Source organism: Prionailurus viverrinus, chromosome A1 (assembly GCF_022837055.1).
Source record: "Prionailurus viverrinus isolate Anna chromosome A1, UM_Priviv_1.0, whole genome shotgun sequence".
In the NCBI taxonomy this organism is placed as follows: Eukaryota; Metazoa; Chordata; class Mammalia; order Carnivora; family Felidae; genus Prionailurus; species Prionailurus viverrinus.
In genome coordinates, this window is record NC_062561.1 from 109,839,010 (window position 1) to 109,859,240 (window position 20,231).

The 20,231-nt window shown below is 46.6% G+C and overlaps 1 protein-coding gene across 3 annotated transcripts in view; it reads left to right on the top strand.

The window, feature by feature from the left end:
- The window catches only part of SLC22A5 (solute carrier family 22 member 5), a 29,638-nt gene that overhangs the window by 8,748 nt on the left and 659 nt on the right, over window positions 1-20,231 (top strand). The window contains exons 3-10 of one of the 3 annotated variants that reach the window (XM_047850189.1): window positions 5,971-6,125; window positions 7,126-7,297; window positions 8,502-8,628; window positions 10,336-10,436; window positions 12,116-12,330; window positions 14,500-14,682; window positions 15,716-15,851; window positions 16,216-16,326. In XM_047850189.1, coding sequence (XP_047706145.1) covers window positions 5,971-6,125; window positions 7,126-7,297; window positions 8,502-8,628; window positions 10,336-10,436; window positions 12,116-12,330; window positions 14,500-14,682; window positions 15,716-15,851; window positions 16,216-16,303 — 1,177 coding nt within the window. In that variant the 3' untranslated portion in view covers window positions 16,304-16,326. Of the gene's footprint in view, window positions 1-5,970; window positions 6,145-7,125; window positions 7,298-8,501; window positions 8,629-10,335; window positions 10,437-12,115; window positions 12,331-14,499; window positions 14,683-15,715; window positions 15,852-16,215; window positions 17,651-20,231 lie in introns of those variants that run through there. The other 2 variants (XM_047850198.1, XM_047850180.1) reach the window with 2 other exon arrangements.

Sequence of the window (20,231 nt, forward strand, 5' to 3'; positions counted from 1 at the left end):
GAGTCCCAGCATTCTCCTAGCTGGTTGGGGTTTAACAGAGAAGTTCAGGATGAGAATGCCATCCTACCTTAAGAACAAAGTCAGGGGTGTCTGGGTGGCTCAGTCAGTTAAGTGTCCCACTTCGGCTTAGGTCATGATCTCATGTTTTGTGTGTTCGAGCCCCACGTTGGGCTCTGTGCGGACAGCTCCTAGCCTGGAGCCTGCTTTGGATTCTATGCCTCCCCCTCTCTCTGCCCCTCCCCTGCTCATGCTCTGTCTCTTTCTGTCTCAAAAATAAATTAAAAAAAATTTTTTTAAAGAACAAAGTCATATTGTCCCATAGCACAAACTCAGGGTGGTGTTCTGGCATGTTTAGATTATTGTTTTTACCTGAGAATCCTTTCTTCATGAGAAATAAATGGATTTCTCACTAGATTTGTGTTTTCCAAGTGTCATCTAGCCATTAGAAAAGGGTCGGAGTGCCTGGGTGGCTTAGTTGGTTGAGTGTCCAACCCTTGGTTTCGTCTCAGGTCATGATCTCATGGTTTGTGAGTTTGAGCCCCACATCCGGTTCCGTGCTGACAGTGCAGATTCCCTCCTTCTCTTTCTCTCTCTTTCTCTCTGCCCTTCTGTCTCTCATGCTCTTTGTCTCTGTCTCAAAAATAAATAAATAAAGTTAAAAAAAAAAATTAGAAAAGGATCAAATTCCCGCAGTCACCAGTGAGCATTAAAGAGTCAGGTGGGCCATGACCACTGATTGACAATTCTAGACGAGCCTGAGACACTTGCTCTTTTGGAGGAAAGACCTTGCTTCCCTAGATCTTTAATCTAGCAGTAAGCATCAGTTGATTACTTATATTTATCTAACAAATACATGGCACCTAAGATGTACTAGACACTCTCATAAGCACTGCACAAATTTAAAAGAAAGAACAAATAATCTCATCATAACCCTATGAAGTAGGAAGTATTCTTACTGTTATTTTTACAGACAGGGAAAATGAAACCCACAGGAGTTAAATCGCTTGTACAGTCACAAAGCCAGCAAGTGGCAGAGCTAGGATTTGGGCCCTTAGAGCCTTGATGCTCTGTTTTGTGTGGACTACTGTTCTCGGGCCTTGCTCTTCCAGAATTTGCCTTCTATCAAGGCAGAATGTACTAAACAACTACTTGAGGCATGTACTTGTCCTTTGTGGTGTAAGTGATACAGAGAAGTAGTACAGGAAGCTAAGAGAGAGTCTGACAGAGGAGGCCAGGAGAAGCTACCCCGACGAGATGACAATGTGCTGGGAGTTGAAAGAGGAGTAGAAACTGGCCAGCGATAAAGGGGTGCAGAGAGGAAGGAGCATTCTGGGCAAAGAGAGCTGTACTTAAGCCTAGACTCCAGAAGAGACGGCACACTTTAGAACCTGGAAAAAAGTCCTCTGTGGTGGATGTGTGGAGAGTGGTATGAAGAGGAAGCGTGACACATGGAGGCCCAAGCAGAAGAGCAGGCCAAGCTTAGCTGATGGACAGGAATTTGGGCTTTAGTCACAGAGTAGTGGGGAGCTGAGAGTTTTGTAAAAACAGGAGTGTGGTATAATCAGATTTGTATTTTTTTTTTAATGATTATCTGATAATTTTGCAGAGAAAGGACTGAAAGGGAGAAAGAGGGGTTGTGGAGAGACCACATAACAGGCTGTCACAGTATTTATGTGGGAAATGATGGCTTGGACCAGGCTGACAGTGGTAGAAATGGAGAAGAGAGGTAGGAGGTCCAACCAACAGCCCTTGGCTGTGTGTTGGATGCAGGAGAGGAAGGAAGATTTGGGGCCTGTACAACAGAGCCCTTCTCTGAGACAAAGTACTCTGGAAGAGGACCATGTCTGTAGGAGAAGAGTGGAGCTCAGTTTGAGTGTTCTGAATCTGGTGTGACTGGGAGAGACCTGAGTGGATGAAATGAGCCTGCAGTTGGATGTACAGCTATGGTGCTCCATGAGAGGTTTGAGCTGGAGAAACACATTTGGGAATCGTCAGCTCCGTAGAACCCTTGGCAAAGCCCCCGAGTGTGGAGGAGATTGCCTGGGAAGGGTGTAGAGTGAGAACAGGGGCTGCCCAGGACTGCTCTTTGAGACCTTCCAAATGGGCTGGTCGGTAGGAAATCTCCTCTCACGGGGTTGAGTGGCAGCTAAGACTCAGAGGAATTTCCTTGATGTAAAAATCAAGGAGGAAGTACCCCAAGTTGAAAGTTGAAACTCAGTGTATTTTTCTGGGTCAACTATGTCATGGGTTAAGTAGATCTTTGTGGGCTAGCCTGAGAACCTGATTACCAGGAACACCATGAATGCCTGAGGAAAGTGTTCAAGTTCCACAGATGTGATCCCAAGCAAACAGTAGAAGGGAAATTAATGAGTACATTGAGGACTACCTTAGCCTTCTGAAGGGCAAGTGCAGTATTTTAAAAACGTAAAAAACGTGAGCAGACTTCTTTTAAGTAGGGTCATCTATGTCAAGTAAATGAAGCAGCTAAAAGTGTAGCTGTTGTAGGTGCAGCCCTGCCTTCAGCTCCTAGCATCACCTCTCAAGTTTGTCTGCACCCCTATGGGAGGCACCAGGCTTGCTGGGATGGACGGTTTCTGATCTCATTACTTCTAAGTAAGCTGGCTCAAAAAAATGACCTCATGCCAAAGAAATGACCTCAGAGCAGTAGATTCATGCCCTCAACTTGTCTAGGGTATCAACAGTAACTTTTTGTATAAGGCAAAGATTTAGTCTCCTTTCTAGAATGTTAATAAGCCTGAAATTCAAGAGCAGTTAAAATAATCCTGGGTTGTCACAGCATTTTACCTGAAGATACTGAGTTACCTTCTTGTGTGTGAATTACAAGAGGGCATAGCCCTAGAAAGAAGTAGTCAGATATTTCCTGGTTTTCTAACATATGTGTGGTTGACATTTTGTTGACAGACTTTAAAAGCGAGCATTTCTGGTCCCAGCCCTGGACTGCCAAAAACTGGTGCTATGTAAGGATTCCCTGGGTCTTTCTCTTCCCTACCATCCCAGGGAACCCATGGGAAGGGAAGGCATGGGTAAAGGTTATCCCTGTCTCCTTATAGGAAGGGGCCGTCCCTAGGTTTGTGTGTAGGGTACTCTTGTTATGGAACAATGCAGGGGGAGATGGTCTCCTTCTAGACCAGAGTTTCTCAACCTTGGCACTATTGATATTTTGAGCCAGAAAATTCTGTGTTGTGGGAGACTATCCCGGGCATTTTAGGATGTTTAGAACATCTCTGGCCTCTACCTACTGGATGCCATTAGCACCAAAAACAAAGATTAAACCTGTTTCATTGGAGGGGCGCCTGGGTGGCGCAGTCGGTTAAGCGTCCGGCTTCAGCCAGGTCACTATCTCGCGGTCCGTGAGTTCGAGCCCTGCGTCAGGCTCTGGGCTGATGGCTCAGAGCCTGGAGCCTGTTTCCGATTCTGTGTCTCTCTCTCTCTCTCTGCCCCTCCCCTGTTCATGCTCTGTCTCTCTCTGTCCCAAAAATAAATAAACGTTGAAAAAAAAAAAACAAAAAAAAACCTGTTTCGTTGGAGACAAGCACCAAACTCTTTAACATGGCACCAAGGCCTTGTGCGGTTTGGTTCCCCCCCCGACACACACCGACCCCGGCAGCCTTCTGTTGAACAGCTGACGCCACTCAGGCTGGCTGCTGGCTGCGCATGTCCTCCTGTCTCCTCCAGCTGCACTTGTGTATGCTCTTCTCTGTGTTCCCCAATCACCCCGACCTTCCTCAACCATGAAGGCCAACTCATGCTTCCTTGTGCCTTTTCTCCATTGCACTGATCAGAAATTGGTAATTAAGAGGTGTTATCATCTGATTAATGTTGGTCTCCTCCACTATACTGTGAATGCTTGGTCCCTTTTGCCTACTTCCCTTTGTCAGTAATAACTTCTTTTTCGGGCCTCATCAGCTCCCCATCATCGGGGATCCCTTCCCTGAATGCCCACATCCCCAACCCCTAGTCCCAGGCCAGAGTAGTTTCTTTTGTTGTATCCCTTGTGAACCTGAGTGGTGATCATTCAGTGCACTTGTGTCCATGTGTAATTGTACTTTCAGTAGTGTGGTTGTTTGATTAGAACGTGATTACTGTCTGTCCCACCAACTGTAGACTGTAAGTCCCTTGAGGGTAGAAACAACAATTTTTTTTTTTTTATAATCCAGAAGTATCCCTAGTCCCTAGTATATAATTGAGGTTCAAGTAAACATTCATTGAATGAAAATGGGTATTTAGCCAGCCCTGGCCAGACTCCAGCTGACCCTGCTAGGTTGGTTGAAATACGTTGACTTGTTCCTTTCTAACTGTGATACTATCTTTTTTTTTTTTTTAATAATTTTTTTTTTTTTCAACGTTTATTTATTTTTGGGACAGAGAGAGACAGAGCATGAACGGGGAAGGAGCAGAGAGAGAGGGAGACACAGAATCGGAAACAGGCTCCAGGCTCTGAGCCATCAGCCCAGAGCCCGACGCGGGGCTCGAACTCACGGACCGCGAGATCGTGACCTGGCTGAAGTCGGACGCTTACCCGACTGCGCCACCCAGGCGCCCCATGTGATACTATCTTTAAAACAGAACAAACGCCCCAAAAAACCAACAGTTAAAAAAATTTTTTTAAATGAACATAGAGAAAACCACACAGAACAAGTGTGTGGTGGATTGATGACTTATTCCAGGGAAATAACCTTGTAACTACCACTGAGTCAAGAAATAGAACCTTGCTGGCCACCCAGGAGCCCCCATGCACATGTCCTGTCTCAAGTACAACAGCCTCTCTCCACCATAGGTAACCACCAGGCTCACTTAAAAAAATTTTTTAACATTTATTTATTTTTGAGAGACAGAGCATGAGTGGGGGAGGAGCAGAGAGAGAGGGAGACACAGAACCTGAAGCAGGCTCCAGGTTCTGAGCTGTCAGCACAGAGCCCAATGCAGGGCTCAAACTCACAAACCGTGAGATCATGACCTGAACCGAAGTCAGATGCTTAACCGACTGAGCCACCCACGTGCCCCTCAGCCTGACTTTTATACTAATTACTTCCTTGTGGGTTTTTTGTAGTTTTATCCTCCCGATGTGCATCCTTAAACACAATTCTAGTCTTGGCCACTTAAAAAGTTTTTGATATGTCTTTTAGTCTACTTTGATTAAGGGATTCTGCCTCCATCCTTTTCTTTACCATATATTTTATCTCTTGCACTCTGGATTGTTCCTCTGTAGAATTTTCTCGTCTGGATTTTGCTGATTGCATACTGAGGGTGCACTTCAGCATATTCCTCTTTTCTCTGTGTCTCTTGAATATTGGTAGTTGGATATAGAGACTTGATCAGATTCAGGTTCATACCCTTTAGTGAGACTAGAAATCATGCATGCAGTATTCAGTTATCTTTTCATAAAAAGACTGTTAGCAGTCACTGAAACATAATTCCCAAATCTGTCCATTTATTAAAGATTATAATATGGTGATATTCTAATTTTATCACTTCTCTTTCATTTAATAGTTGGAATACTTTCATAAAATGATATTTCCCCTCACCTATTATTGGTTCCTATTGACATTCTTTGGATATGTGACAATTGTTTCTTTTCCTTTATTTACCAGTCTTCATTTAAAATGACTTGTTTCTCCATCATCCTCCAAAGTAAACCAGTTCTCTTGTAAAAAGCTACATTCTGAATGTATGGGTGTAAGCATAATGAATACATTTCAATCCCTTGCAATCATTATCATATTTCTGGCACTACCTTGGGGGCAGTCCTGGTGGCTGGGCTGAACATTGGTCCTGGGGAGTGGGGAGGGCAAGTAACAGCACAGGGACTGGAGACCAGGACTGTCCTTGTACTGCACCCTGGCAGCACTGTCCACAGCCCCTCCCTGGAGAGCTCTGGGGGAAGCCCATCTTGGTGGAGCCCATTTCTGCCACCTCCTCCCAGCTGGATCTCTGTCACTCTCTTCCCAGGTTTGGTCGGAAGAACGTGCTGTTTGTGACCATGGGCATGCAGACAGGCTTCAGCTTCCTACAGATCTTCTCGAAGAACTTTGAGATGTTTGCTGTACTGTTTGTCCTTGTGGGCATGGGCCAGATCTCCAACTATGTGGCAGCATTTGTCCTGGGTATGGCCATCAAGTTGGAGTTGAGTACTTGATCCTGTGTTTCACCATCATCCCACCACCCACTCTCTGGAGATAGCTATGATGTCCCCCAAGGGGAAGTGGTCTCTAGCAACACCAACCAGCACTGCTTGAACCTAGTTTTGTAGGCAGTGAAATTGAGTCCTCTGAGTGCCCAGCCTTGAGTCACTAGGAGCACGGTAGCCTGAAGGCTGAATTCCAGTTCTTTTCTGGTCTCTGAGATGTGGACCTTGGCCCCATTAGTATTCAATAGCCACTTTACTAGAATTCACGCAAGATCATCTGTTAAAAAAAAAGAGCCTTCCCAGAGCTAAGGTTGCTAAGGAAAGATGGAGACATGATGTGAGGGGCAAGGGCCATGAATGGTAGGCTTGCCAAGGAAGAAAACTGCCTCTTCTGTAAAGCATTGTGTCCAGGAAAACTGACTGGAAAGAACGAATTGATATGAATGGACTTTAGTCTTGTGATGTTTAGGGTTTTAATTCCAAGAACACACTGCAGTACTTTGGCCTGTTCTCACTGAAAGTCCCACTCTCACTGTTTGGAGGAATCCAACTCTAGCTTATTGGTCTTTGGGTTCCTTGGGTTGTATGCTGAAAGGATTATTTCTTTCTCTTCACGTCTAATAGAATAATCTTTTCTTAAAAATATTTCCTTTAAGCCCCCATGTGCATCCTTCATAGTGACTTCCCCTTTAATAAATTCTTCCTCACATGAGGATTACATTTTGAGGCCTAACGTGGCATCTTTAGTTTACAGCTTGGGGAAGTGATAAAATTTTCAAGGTAGAACTGTCCTTGAGGAGCCTAAGAGGCCAGCGTGGGGCACTCCCAGTGGGCGCTCAGACTGCACGGGGTTCAGAATCCCACCGTTTCCTAGGGCGTGGCTGCTTCCATTTCTGTTGAAAATTACATAAGAGAAAATCAAAAAGGAAATTACCTAAATTAAAGTGCTAACATGACTCCTCCCTTGTTTTGAACAGGAACAGAAATCCTTGGCAAGTCGGTTCGTATTATATTCTCCACGTTAGGAGTGTGCATATTTTATGCGTTTGGCTACATGCTGCTGCCACTGTTTGCTTACTTCATCAGAGACTGGCGGATGCTGCTGCTGGCGCTGACGGTGCCGGGGGTGCTGTGTGCCGCGCTCTGGTGGTGAGTGTCACCTGTGCCCAGGGGTGCCCATCCGCAGGATGTCTTCCACCTGGCCTTCACTAGGGGGCAGCAGCAAGCCACAAATCCCTATTTGGGCTCCCAGAGACAGGGAGTGTAAATTAGTTGTAAGTTGTTTCAGAATGTTTTTTCCCTACTGGAAAAGCCAAAAAGGAAACAAAACAAAATCCCCAGACATCAACAGACAGACTTGTTCTCAGTCCTGTGCTGGGTTTATTGAAGTGCAAGGAGAGGAAGAAGTTGTAGCCGGGAGATGATGGGGTCTAGTATGACCTTCAGGAAGTTATCAGACTGACAAGACTGCCTAGGCCCTGGTTCCGGCTGTGTGTTGCCAAGACCTCACACCACAGGCACTGGGAGAAGAGGGAGAGCGCTGGAAGTGAGAGTCCCCTGGCTTACACGGAGGAAGCCAGGCTCTACATGGGCTTCCAAGATAGAGGACTTGGACAGGCAAAGAGGAGGCTGTCCATACCAAGAGTGGGACCACAGCAGAGCGGCTGAGGCAGGAATTGCCCCTTGCAGGTGGGGTTGGTGAGATCACTGCTCCCCTTAGAGCAGAGAGCATTACAGAGCATAGTGGGAGAGGACACAGAGCAGAGCATGAGTCATTCCTGGTCATGACCAAAGGGCAGAGTCCATTTGGTGAGGTGGAAAATAAGATCCATAAAGTCTTAAAGTCCCAGGTGCTTTGATAAACATAGGCAGGGGATCTGACAAGTCATTTGGATGCAGCAGGGGTGGGAAGTGAGGAAAAACTACAGGCTAAGAGGCCAGTGCAGAAGCTTCTGTGGATGCTGGGGACAAGTAGGAAAGTACAACAGGGCAAGAGTCTGGGCTGGGCCAGGCCCAGGACAGAAGCCAGGCTTCAGGAACTTATCTTGTGCCTTTCTCCTCAGTGTCCAGCAGGTGGCACCACCATTCTTTAGAAATGGAGGTGGCCAGCCTAAGAAGGAATCTCGTCCCGGTGCGCAGGACCCTCCAAATTTTGTGCACTCTTGAGGGTACTCAAAAGCTCACACTTCAGGTCATTAGTGGGTATAGTGTCAACCATCTCTTTGCTTCTCGCTTGGAAACACCAGACATTCCCCAAATGTAGACTCTAAAACCCCATTTCCCACTTCCACTTATGCTGCACCTGGTCTGTTGGGCAGGACTGTCCCAGTGAGATTATTGCTTATACATCCAGGTTCATCCCAGAGTCCCCCCGATGGCTCATCTCTCAGGGACGATTTGAAGAGGCAGAGGTCATCATCCGCAGGGCTGCCAAAATCAATGGAATTGTTGCACCCTCAACTATCTTTGACTCAAGTGAGGTAAGCGCCATGAGGGAGCTGGGCAGAGGGTGTCCGTGACCATGATTTTAGGCCAGCACCACACAGGAGCCCAGCCCTCTCCCTGCCCAAGCCCCAGCTGCCCTGCAGCAGGTCCTGTTCAAATTCACATCTTGAGGAGAAGGTACCAGTTGTCCAAATCTCTTCACCTTCACCTTTGGTTGTCATACTTATGTAATTCTCTTCTAGGCAATCATATAGTTAAACCATTAATTTGAATAATAAACACTCTGAGTAATAGGACTTGCATGAAGTTGGCATCATGGGAAATTATTGTTTCTCATGTCTTAGGTAGTTTCTCATTTAAAAAAAAATAGTACATAAAATACAGAGCAAAAGTAGGTTTGGAGTTAGAAATGTCCAGTGTCCTTCCACCCACCAGTCATTCGTGTTGCATATCATCTTGGAGCCAGCTCCTTTTTGATATCCGCCTCTTCCGCCTATGCCACCCCTCTCTGCAAACCCTATTCTCATGTGCCATGGGTAATTTCCTGGCTCTGCCTTATTCCTGGGTCTTGATTCTCCCTCCTGTTCCCTCTCCTTCCACCATCCAGAGCAGGCAGTTTTCCTTAGTCTCATGACTACCACAAGAGGTTAGAAGTTGTAATTGCTGGCTGATGGGGTCCTGGAATGTGTCTCTGATCTGATGGGAAGACAAGGCTGTGAGAACAGCCACTAGCAGTCATGCTGAAGTGTGTGCAGAAGGAACGTGAGAAACACGCAGGACTCAGGTGCAGACCAGGGCTTAGGATAGGGAGACCAGTTATTACAGGCATCAGAGAAGCTGCTGGCCACCAACAGCCCTGCCTGCCTCACAATTAAGTGCTGGCCCAGCAACAGCTCCCACCCAGCACGTACTGGAAGGGCCTCTGACACACAGATGGCAGGGCGGGAGTAGATGGCAGGGAGGGCTTTTAAGTGTGGTAGCTTTGGTGGCTTTTCAGTGAGGGGTCAGTCTGGGTGAACCCATAAGCCCCACTGGCATCTTTGAGGAAATGAGGCTATTTCAGGGGCTCCATTAAAGTCAAAATTTGACCTTTGGTTGAACTGCTAACTTGAGAAAAACAAACTCCAAAGCTGGGTTTGCTTAAGAAAGCAACATCAGTGTGTTTAGACGTGTGGTTTATTAATGTCCTTGGCTGTGCCAAATTTCATAGGAAGTTACTCTGGGTGAAGCTGAGGTCAATTTTCCTGTTTTTCTATCTGAAATTTTTTTCCTTGGAAGTAACCCAATAACTACATGGTATGAGGACTCAAAACATTAATTCTTTAAAAATATCAAATCAATAAAGTGCACAGCCAGTTTCTCTCTCTGACCCAGAGGGCAGGGAGCCAGCCTCAGGAAGGAATGCTTGGGAGGCCTCCCTGGAATGTGGCCACTGATGGTGGCTGGGGGTGGGGCAGAGAAGGAGCTGTCAGCCTGGGCCTCTGCCTTGGCTGCATCCCCTGAGGTACGGGTCACCTACTTTTCCTTATTCTTGCTCACTAATGTGTCATCGACAAGGCCTGGGGATGCCTTCTGCAGCAGCGTAAGATACACTCAGCACACTTTTTCTTTTCAAGAAAGAAACATAAAACACTCACCAACTTGGAGACACAGAAAGCTAAGATGATAGGGTTCAGGCGTGTTATTGAATCTCTGAGTCTCCAGCCTCTCCATCCCATACCCTTGTCATATCATTCCTGCAGCTACAAGACCTGAGTTCCAAGAAACAACAGTCCCACAGCATTCTGGATCTGCTTCAAACCCGGAATATCCGAATGGTCACTGTCATGTCCATAATTCTGTGGTGCGTAAGTGAGACCTACCTGAGGCTTCCTGACAAAGCTTCTGGCAGTGGCTGTCAGGCCTCTCATTTGCAAATGTGTGCCTCAGACCAAATTGAAAGCCTGTGTCATCAGAAAGCATAAGGGATCTGCCTTGCAGTGAAAGAAGTGGGCATGTCACAATTTTTAGCTTGATGGAATCTCAGAAAAGGAGAATGAAATCTGTTGTGGGGGCTTTTTGGGAAGCTGTGGGGTCTTTGGGGAAACCCTCCAGGTCCTGAGGCAGATCCTTGATCACTGTGGGCCCTAGTTTGTTTCTGTCCCCTGCACCTCAGACAGTGACTGACGAGGACAGGGGAGGCCTTTAAGAAGGAGCTAAGTGAAAACGTTATGTCCTTCCCATTACAGAGACTGCTAAGTACTGTCTGGGAATGTGGAAGCAGAACATCCTCCCTTTGGGATGTTCACAGATTGTCCTGAAGGCAGGGCCCATAGCCAAGATGTCCTCAGGCTCCTTTTAATGAGGCATTTCACCAAGCATGTCAGGAGGGCATTTGTGAGTTACCAGAGAAGGGGGCACAGCCTAGTGCCTTGGTAGCATTGGCTCAGTGGCCAGACCCTTGGGATTGTAGAATACCTGAGCTTGCTGGGTGAGAACAGCAGGCTTCATCTCAGTGTCCTTTGTCACTGGAGCTGTCAGTTTTGAGGCAGCCAGCTGTTTTGCTCCCTGGGGGATACTGTGAGTCACTCACTTCCAAGGAATTGCCCAGGAACCCTCAGGGCAGTGCACCACACCTGTGTTGGCCTCAGACAGGACCGGTGTTCATCCTGCACCACAGACTTGCCAGCCTATGATGAGTCACCTATTCTGTGGTTCACCCAGGTCCTCTTCCACCTCTGGATTTCCCAGGGACTCCTGGACACTTCCTTTTTCCTGATTGTCCCAGCTGTGGTTTCAACATGCAGATTAGTCAAAACATCCTAATGCCTAAAGGTCTGGTTTGCCAGAGTGTTGGTCATCAGCAGAGAGAATGCCTACCAGGGATAGGGTCCAGGCCTGGGACATTGGGAAGCTTGTAGATGAGAGATGATGTGGCCCTGCCATCGGGAGCTCCTCCCCTTGTCCACAAGTACAGTGGGGCTGCAGTCAGCCGCTTCTGTCCATCCTCCTCTGGGCTGAGAGCCACAGATGGCGGGTCTGCTAGGAGGTCTTTCTCCAAATGTTTGACCTAATGATTGTTTTATCTTATCCCTCCAGTCCTGTCACACCTTACTTGACACATGCCTCTTTTCTCATTCTCTCCCTCCTTCTGCACTTGCTGGATTTAGGGGCTGGGGGGTCACAGGGTAGGGAAGTAGCTTTTGTGAGTACTTTGGCTTAGGGTTTTTAAAGCTGAGAAGCACGTTGGAGGTGGTTATTGTTTTTGTTTTTTTTCAACAAAGTAAATCTACCTGAATTATATAAGCCTTTTTGCTGGGACTCTTTCTATTTGGAATGCTCTGAAATTGGTGTGGTCCAGGGTTAACATGGGGTTAGGAGGAAATTATCTTTTGTTCTAAGAAGTAAGGCTCAGGGTTAAACCCGCTGTCCTCCTGGCAAGGATAGTTTTAAATTTCCTGCGCTAATTGTACTTTAAAAGTTGTTGAGGTTGGGAGGCACGTGGATGCTATTTCTCCAGCTTTCTCCCGCACTCTTTTCCAGGATGACCATCTCAGTGGGCTATTTTGGGCTATCCCTTGACACTCCTAACTTGCATGGGGATGTCTATGTGAACTGCTTCCTGTCGGCAGTGGTTGAAGTCCCAGCATACGTGCTGGCCTGGCTGCTGCTACAGCACGTGCCCCGGCGCTACTCCATGGCCACCGCCCTCTTCCTGGGCGGTAGCGTCCTCCTCTTCGTGCAGCTGGTGCCTCCAGGTAGGGGCCACATGCATCTGTGGTCTGGAGTTTTTGCTGACTCACTCATTCTCTACCAGGCTGTGTCCCCCCGTTAATGAAGAAAATGAAATCACGCAGAAACAGCTTACTTGCATATCTGCATCCTCCATCAAAAAAATCAAGAGAAAGTGTCTCCTGGGACCAGACACTCATCATGGCTTGGGCTTTGGGGGAGTGGTGAGAGCTGGTGGTGAGCATTAACTCTCCCAAGTTAAGGTGTGCATATGTGTCCTCTGCAGAGTAAGGGGGAAGAAAGAGCCAACCCCATTACTCTTGAACCTGGGCCTATGTTAGTCATGTATTTATTCAATAAGTAGCTCCGGAGTGCCTCTGTGGACCAGGTATTGTGCTTGCGGCTAAAGACGCAGAATTAAACAAGTCAGACAGAACCCCGGGCTCTCCTGGAGTTCACACACTAGTTGTGAAGACAACAAACCAGTAAATAAAATGGTTAATATGGTTCAGACTGGGTCACCTTTGATAATAACAATAAAGGACAGTGGAGAGCTAGTTTAAATAGAACAGTCATGGACAGTGTCCCTAAAGAACAGGCATTTGCAAGTGAGCAAGGATGTAGATGGAATGATGGAGAAGACCGTGAGAGGGTCTACACATAGAGCATTTCAGGCTGAAGAAACAGCAGAGGCAGAGACCCTGAGGAGGGAATAACTCTGGCATGTCTGAGGAGAAGGAGGGAGCTGGTAAGAGGTGAAGGGATGGAGAAGGAATGGGCCAGGCACCGCATGGGTCTCACAGGCCATTAGCTGGATTTTTTTTTTAATTTTTTTTTTTAACGTTTATTTATTTTTGAGACAGAGAGAGACAGAGCATGAATGGGGGAGGGGCAGAGAGAGAGGGAGACACAGAATTGGAAGCAGGCTCCAGGCTCTGAGCCATCAGCCCAGAGCCCAACGCGGGGCTCGAACTCGCGGACTGTGAGATCGTGACCTGAGCTGAAGTCGGACGCTTAACCGACTGAGCCACCCAGGTGCCCCTAGCTGGATTTTTTTTTAATGTTTATCTTATTTATATTTGAGAGAAAGTGAGCATGTGTGGGGAAGTGGAAGAGAGAAAGAGAGGGAGAGAGAATCCCAAGCAGGCTACATGCTGTCTGTGCAGAGCCCGATGTGGGGCTCAGACTCACAAACCATAAGATCATGACCTGAGCCAAAACCAAGAGTTGGATACTCAACTGACTGAGCCACCCAGGAGCCCCAATTTTTTTTTTTTGAGAGAGAGAGACAGAGAGAGAGGGAGAGAGCATGTGCATGCACGTGAGTGGGGTACGGAAAGAGAGAGCAGCTCTCAGCACTGTCAGCACAGAGCCCGATGTGGGGCTTGAACTCACAAACCACGAGATCATGACCTGAGCTGAAGTCAGATGCTTCACCAGCTGAGCCACTCAGGTGCCTCAAGTGGATTTTATTTTTAAAACCATCTTGGTATCCTACTGATGGGATAAGGAGGCAACCTTTTTCCAGAATTCACAGAACAGTGTGTGGACCTTTGTATTCCATCATGGTATCCAGATACATGAATATGGGGGCCTCTGGTGGTTGTTTGTGGGTGCCTGAGCCTGGCAGTGTTCTGCACAGGCATGGCATATATACATAGAGCTCACACCAGAGCTTAGGGTGACCCACAGGCCACTGTGCCTCATTGGTACAGCGAGCAGGATAGATAGGATTATTCCTGGGGATCTGCTGTCCTATGAATTGTCAAGGTCTATGTGAGGGAAAGCATGAAATGAGTTAGAATGGAACCCCATTCATCCACAGGTCATTCATTGATTCCACAGTGCCTGCAGTGTGCGGTTCTAGGGTGCCACCTGACCCCTCGCCAGGCATGTCTTTAGTGACTTCTGGACTAGAGCAGGTTTACTTGGGCTATTGATAGGCTCACTTCGGTGGTCTATAGGCTGAGAAGGGCATGTCCTCACACAGCTGTGGGTCCCAGCCTCCTCTCAGGAAGCAACTTGGAGGGATACCTTGGCTACAGCTTCTTATCCCACAGAAGGTCATTAGAGAAACTGTCCCCCATATCCCAGAAAGGAGAAAATATGTTTGCTCCGGGAAAAAAGATACAAAATGCCTAATAGCAGTGTACCGTGGGTTGGTGCCTTCTACTTCCTTCCCTTTGCCTTTCCAGATTTGTATTACTTGGCCACTGTCCTGGTGATGGTGGGCAAGTTTGGAGTCACTGCTGCCTTTTCCATGGTCTACGTGTACACAGCCGAGCTGTATCCCACAGTGGTCAGAAACATGGGTGTGGGGGTCAGCTCCACAGCGTCCCGCCTGGGGAGCATCCTGTCCCCCTACTTTGTTTACCTCGGTAAGTCCTGTGGGCTGGGGCATGCAGGAGCCGTGGCATGGAAGCACTGATTGCCTTTAATGTGAGCTCTGGTGGGTTGTTAACAGCAAAGCAGGCACACACAGCAGATGGGATCCATCCAGTACCAGATCTATGCCTAGAGAGGGCCTGTGTCCAGGCACACTGTAGAGGAGGCACTCACTTGTAAACAGAAAACGACCTACGCGCTAGCTAGAAATCAGTGAGATAAGTAGAGTTTTGTTTCTGCTCTGGCTATCCCAGGCCTTCCATCAAAGAATCTAGTTCCCTTGTCCTAAGAAACTGCAGCATGGTATAGGGAGCCCATGTACTTAATTGAAGAAATTTCTTCTTGGAATCAGAGTATAAAAGGAACATGGAGGGAAGGATGTCCATTCAAGACATCTGATGGATGAACTGAGAATTACCGTAATTTGGAACACTTTGGTTTTACACCATGGTTCTATACTGTGTAAAGATATGCCTTGTGCCATTTTATGTAACAGGGCATAATTTTTCTCTTCTTTGGAATTATTTCCCCATGGCAGCTTCTCCCTCCTGCACACCCCCAGCCTGCACATCTTTGGGAAGGGTTGGTGGCCGCCTTGAAAGTACCCAGAACATGTTGTGAACATGCTACATGAATCTGACAAGCAGAAACACATTATCTGGCCTTAAGGCAAAGTGAGCGGGTTGTGAAATATCTAGAGAGGTGGAGGAGTTACTGCTGTACCTGGATGAGAACCTCGAGTTCCATGGAAATGCAGCATTGGGAGATAGGAATAGTGCCCTCCTCCCGGCCCACACCCCTCCCCTGTACCGTGAGGCACTGCAGGATCTCTGGGCACGTCTGTGCCAACTCTGGGTTCTGAGTGAGACCTGTCCAGGTGCCAGGTTTCAATCTGGTAGCTCAGACTGTGGGAGATGCAGAGGCTGAGAAGGCACGTGGTCCCCTTTAGAGTCCTGGGAGCACAAAGGGAGGAAGGGAGGCCAAGTCTGACTGCATCCCTCGCTTAGAGTTCTGTCTTTGCCATAGGTGCCTATGACCGCTTCCTGCCCTACATTCTCATGGGAAGTCTGACTATCCTGACAGCCATTCTCACCTTGTTCCTCCCAGAGAGCTTTGGCACCCCTCTCCCAGACACCATTGACCAGATGCTGAGGGTCAAGGGGTAAGGTTGTGCTGGGTTGCTGGGTTGCAGTGTTGATGTACTGGGTCCAGGCCTGGCTGAGAGTTCCCTACAAACTCTCCCAGACACCGTGGGCTAGTTTAGCCATCAGAGGGTTAGAAATGGCAAGGTGCTTAGAGACTGTCCTGTCTGGTCTGAGACAGACCACAGTGTCACCATGTGCATCTCCACCACCCCAGAAGCTCTGGAACAGCAAGAGACCAGGAGAAACCTTTTAGAATCTGCTGTAAGATTTTTTCCCCCTTAGTGAGATCATCTCAGTTCTGGGTTTTGTTTGACTATTTAGAGACTGGTAGACATTTTTTTAAAGATTCATTGCTAACACTAGTTTTGTTTGTTTTTGTAGGATAAAGTACAGGCAAACTCCAAGCCACACAAGGATGTTAAAAGATGGTGAAGAAAGCTCCAAAGTGCTTAAAAGTACAGCCTTATAACACAGCATCCAGTCGGGGAGAAGGTGAGGAGAGGGACAGGGTCTTGTCAGAAACAGCTTGTGCTGTTGTGCAGACACTGAGCCCTTCAGCAGTGGACATCTCCACCCTTCATGCTCTTGCCTCTGTGTCTGACTTGCTCCTGGCTGGACACCCAGACTCAGAGGTTGCATGTGGCCCTAGGGCATTACCTTCCCTCCAGAGTGACAAATTTAGATACATCTTAACTCCCAGATTTGGTGGATGGTGGACTTGGCACTCCCTAAGAAGTTAACTGTTCGCCAGAACCAATGGGACTTGGAAGAATAAGAGAGACACATGCTAAATTTACATCTTAATTTCAGGCCACCTGAAAAGACTCCTGACAAAACTGGAGGTCTAATTATCCCCCCAAATCTTCTCCCCATTTCCCTCTAGTGGTGCACTTTAGAGGAAAACAAATAATTGCACAGAGAGTTTGCTTTCTCACACTTTCTTAGTCTTAAGGGGTATTAAGTGGGATTGTTGCTCCCCCAGGCAGGAGAGCACAGATCTGGGGAAACCTAAAGGTAATTAATACAGAGGGAACTGAGCAGATAATGGAAGAAGGGCAAGTGCATTGATTTGTGAGTTCTGGTGCCACTCAGTGTGACTACTGGGTTGACTTGTTTACATCTGATCAAAGCCTTGGGCTTGTCCAGGCCCATACAAGGTGCATCATCGAATCTCTTATTCTTGTTTTCCACTGCTGTGTGAATCACATCTCTTAGCTTCTGTGGTTTCTGATGTATGATTGGAAGGAAGTGTATCAGTGAGAAAGAGAGGCAAGCAAACTCATCTCTTTTCTCAAAACTATAATGTAGATTTTGTATATTTGTGTTTTGTTTGTTCATTTGTTGTTTGTTATGTCTTTTTCTGCTTAAGTTATTTGCCCTTCAGAATAGACTTTAGGAAAGGCTTGTTCTTCAGCCTCCTGGTTTGTGTCTTTGTTGTTTTTTTTCCAACCCAGAATCACTCTGGCGATGGCCTGCCATTGCCCTTTGTGCAAAGAAATCAGCCTTAGCCACAAGCAGTTCTCTGAGTGCCAAAAATGACGTCACTATAAGAGTTCCTTTTGTGATACCTAATCATGGGAAAAAATTACAAAGAAGAAAGTTAAACTGTGTTCACAGTCTTTCAGAGTTGCTCACTTCAGTCGTGTAACATTGGGAGATATTTTGTGTTCAGTGTAACTGTCTTTTATGATTATGTTACCACGGTACTCCAAAAGCAGATGCTTCACCTGGATAAAAACCATATTTTTGTGAAAGCTACTGAAGTGCCTTGGTAAATGAAGATGTTTTAATAAATAAAATGACTTTTTAAATAACAGCTGCTGCCTACAACCTTTATTTCCACAATTTGGTGAGTCATGCCACACTACCGCCTGACTTTTGTCTGGGTCAGCTTGGGCTCATTGTTGCAGTGATCGGTGATTAGTCTCTCAGGCTAAGATTTAATCCCTGTGTGCTGGAAACCTTTACTTTATTAATTGACAGTGGAATGAGCCAGCCTTCTTGCACAAGTGCCTGGGTTCTCCTGAAAGCAGGGCCTGAGACCAGTGCTTCTGTGCAGTTAGGTAGTATATTTGGGAACAAGATTCCAAGGGGGAGGAAACAGGGAAAGAGGGACACCCAGTACAAGGATGCACGCTCAGGATGGCTACCACCAAAGGCACTGCTCCAGCCAGCCAGAACTTCTGAGGAGCCCTGTGCATCTCAAAACCATCTGATCTGCCTCGTGGATAAAAGGGGGAAGCATGTATACATCGGCTTCCTTTCCACATGCATCAAAGGCAGCCCCATAGGTGTCAGGCCCCCAGGTTTCCAGGTTGCACATGTGTGAGTCCTGAGCAGGGCCTTTCCTCTGGTTAGAAAGCAAGAGGTAATATATTGCAGACCTGAGGTGAGGCAATGTCAGGTTGCACTTCAGTGGAGATGGTCAAAGCTTGTGTGAACTGGTCACTGCAAGAGTGGCTGGAGTAAGTGGTGGGGCCAGGAAGACTGTGGGTTGGGCACAGTCCATAATACATATATACGTAAAACATGCCACAGGGCGATTTGAGCTAGAACGTGTAGATAGATCTGGGTGAAAAAGCTCCAGTGTTGGACAGATAACTCAAAAGGCCTGTTGCATAACATAACAAGTAGCATCAAATTCCAGTGGGAAGGAAGGAAGCTCATCTATGTAGTCCTACTGGCTTCTCCACTCTCTTCAAATGTGGTTCTGTGCTGGACTCCTGATTAACAAAGTTTTCTCTCTTATTCTCCATGCCACTGATCCCAATCATTTGTGGCCTTCTGCAGACAAAAATCATAATTACCTGAACACTTAGAGCTCTTCCTGTGGCCAGGCAATAGCCCATGTCACTGCTTCCAGGACTGAGCCAAGTATCTGAAAATCCAAGCCCTCTGGGCCTGCTGGACTTGTTTCCATCAGAGCGATGGCTTTGGGAATACTAAGCAAGTTATCCTGACCAGGGACCTCCTCTCAAGGAGAGAGGGGTGCATCATCTGAAGTCACAGGGACAATTGGTGCTCAGTTAAAGCCCCTAAGAATTAGAAACCAGGATTGCCACAGAAATACAAAGGACAAAACAAACAAAGTCAATGAGCAATTCAGATTTTAAAAATAATAACTTTTCTACCACAGATAAAGATGAAAGCAAGAGTAAACCTATGATCTTTCTTATTCTTGGCAATAGCTCCTCTCTCTCAGAGTTCCCTAAACATTCTCATAAATTCCAGAAGGGCTATGTTTGCCAAAGAGAATTATTCTACTTAACACCTAGTCGAAGTGATGGTGAATGAAGTTGGGCAGAGGGCCCTGTTCTCTGTCAAGAAGTAAGTGCAAGAAATCTTTCCCCTAAGTGTTTATCATTTAATTGCTTTTCCTAAAGGGTTTTTAGGTTGATGGAGGCTGGACGCAACACAGTATTAGCAGTACCTGAGGTTGTGTGCCATTGCCCTAAAATCAGGTTGGAAAAATGCAGGCATATCTTGTTTTATTGAACTTCACTTTTTTGTGCTTTTTACAAATTGAAGATTCAAGATGTTAGCAGAGGAAGTAACAGCAGCTGTGGTGGAAATAGCAAGAGAACTAGAATCAGGTGTGGAGCCTGAAAGTATGACTGAATTTCTACCATCTCCTGGTAAAACTTGATGGATGAGGAGTTGCTTCTTGCTGATGAACAAAGAAAGTGGTTTCTTGAGATGGAATGTACTCCTGGGGAAGATGCCATGAAGCTGAAGATTGTTGAAATGACAACGAAGGATTTAGAATATGATTTAAACTTAGTCAATCAAGCAGCAGTAGGGTTTGAGAGAATTGACTCCAATTTCAAAAGAAGTTCTGTGGGTAAAATGCTATCAAACAGCATCACATGCTGCAGAGAAACAGTATGGGAAGGAAGAGTCACTGAATGCGGCAGACTTCATTGTTGTCCTACTTTAAGAAATTGCCACAGCTCCCCAACCTACAATAGCCTCCATCCTGATCAGTCAGCTGCTGTCTGTGATTGGCTGAAAGCTCAGACAATGGATAGCAGTTTTTTAGCAGCAAAGTATTTTTTTAATGTTTATTTTTTATTTTTGAGAGCCAGAGAGCATGTGCACAAGCAGGGGAGGGGCAGAGAGAGAGGGGGACAGAGGATCCAAAGCAGACTCTGTGCTGTCAGCAGCAAGCCCGATGTGGGGCTGGAACTCACGAACTGTGAGATCATGACCTGAGCTGAAGTTGAATGCTTAACTGACTGAGCCATCCAGGCTCCACAGCAACAAAGTATTTTTAAATTAAGGTGTGAACATTTTTTTTACATATAATTCTATTGCAAACTTAATAGACTACAGTGTAAACATAACTCTTATTATGTACCAAGAAACCAAAAATTTCATTTGACTTGCTTTTTTGTGAT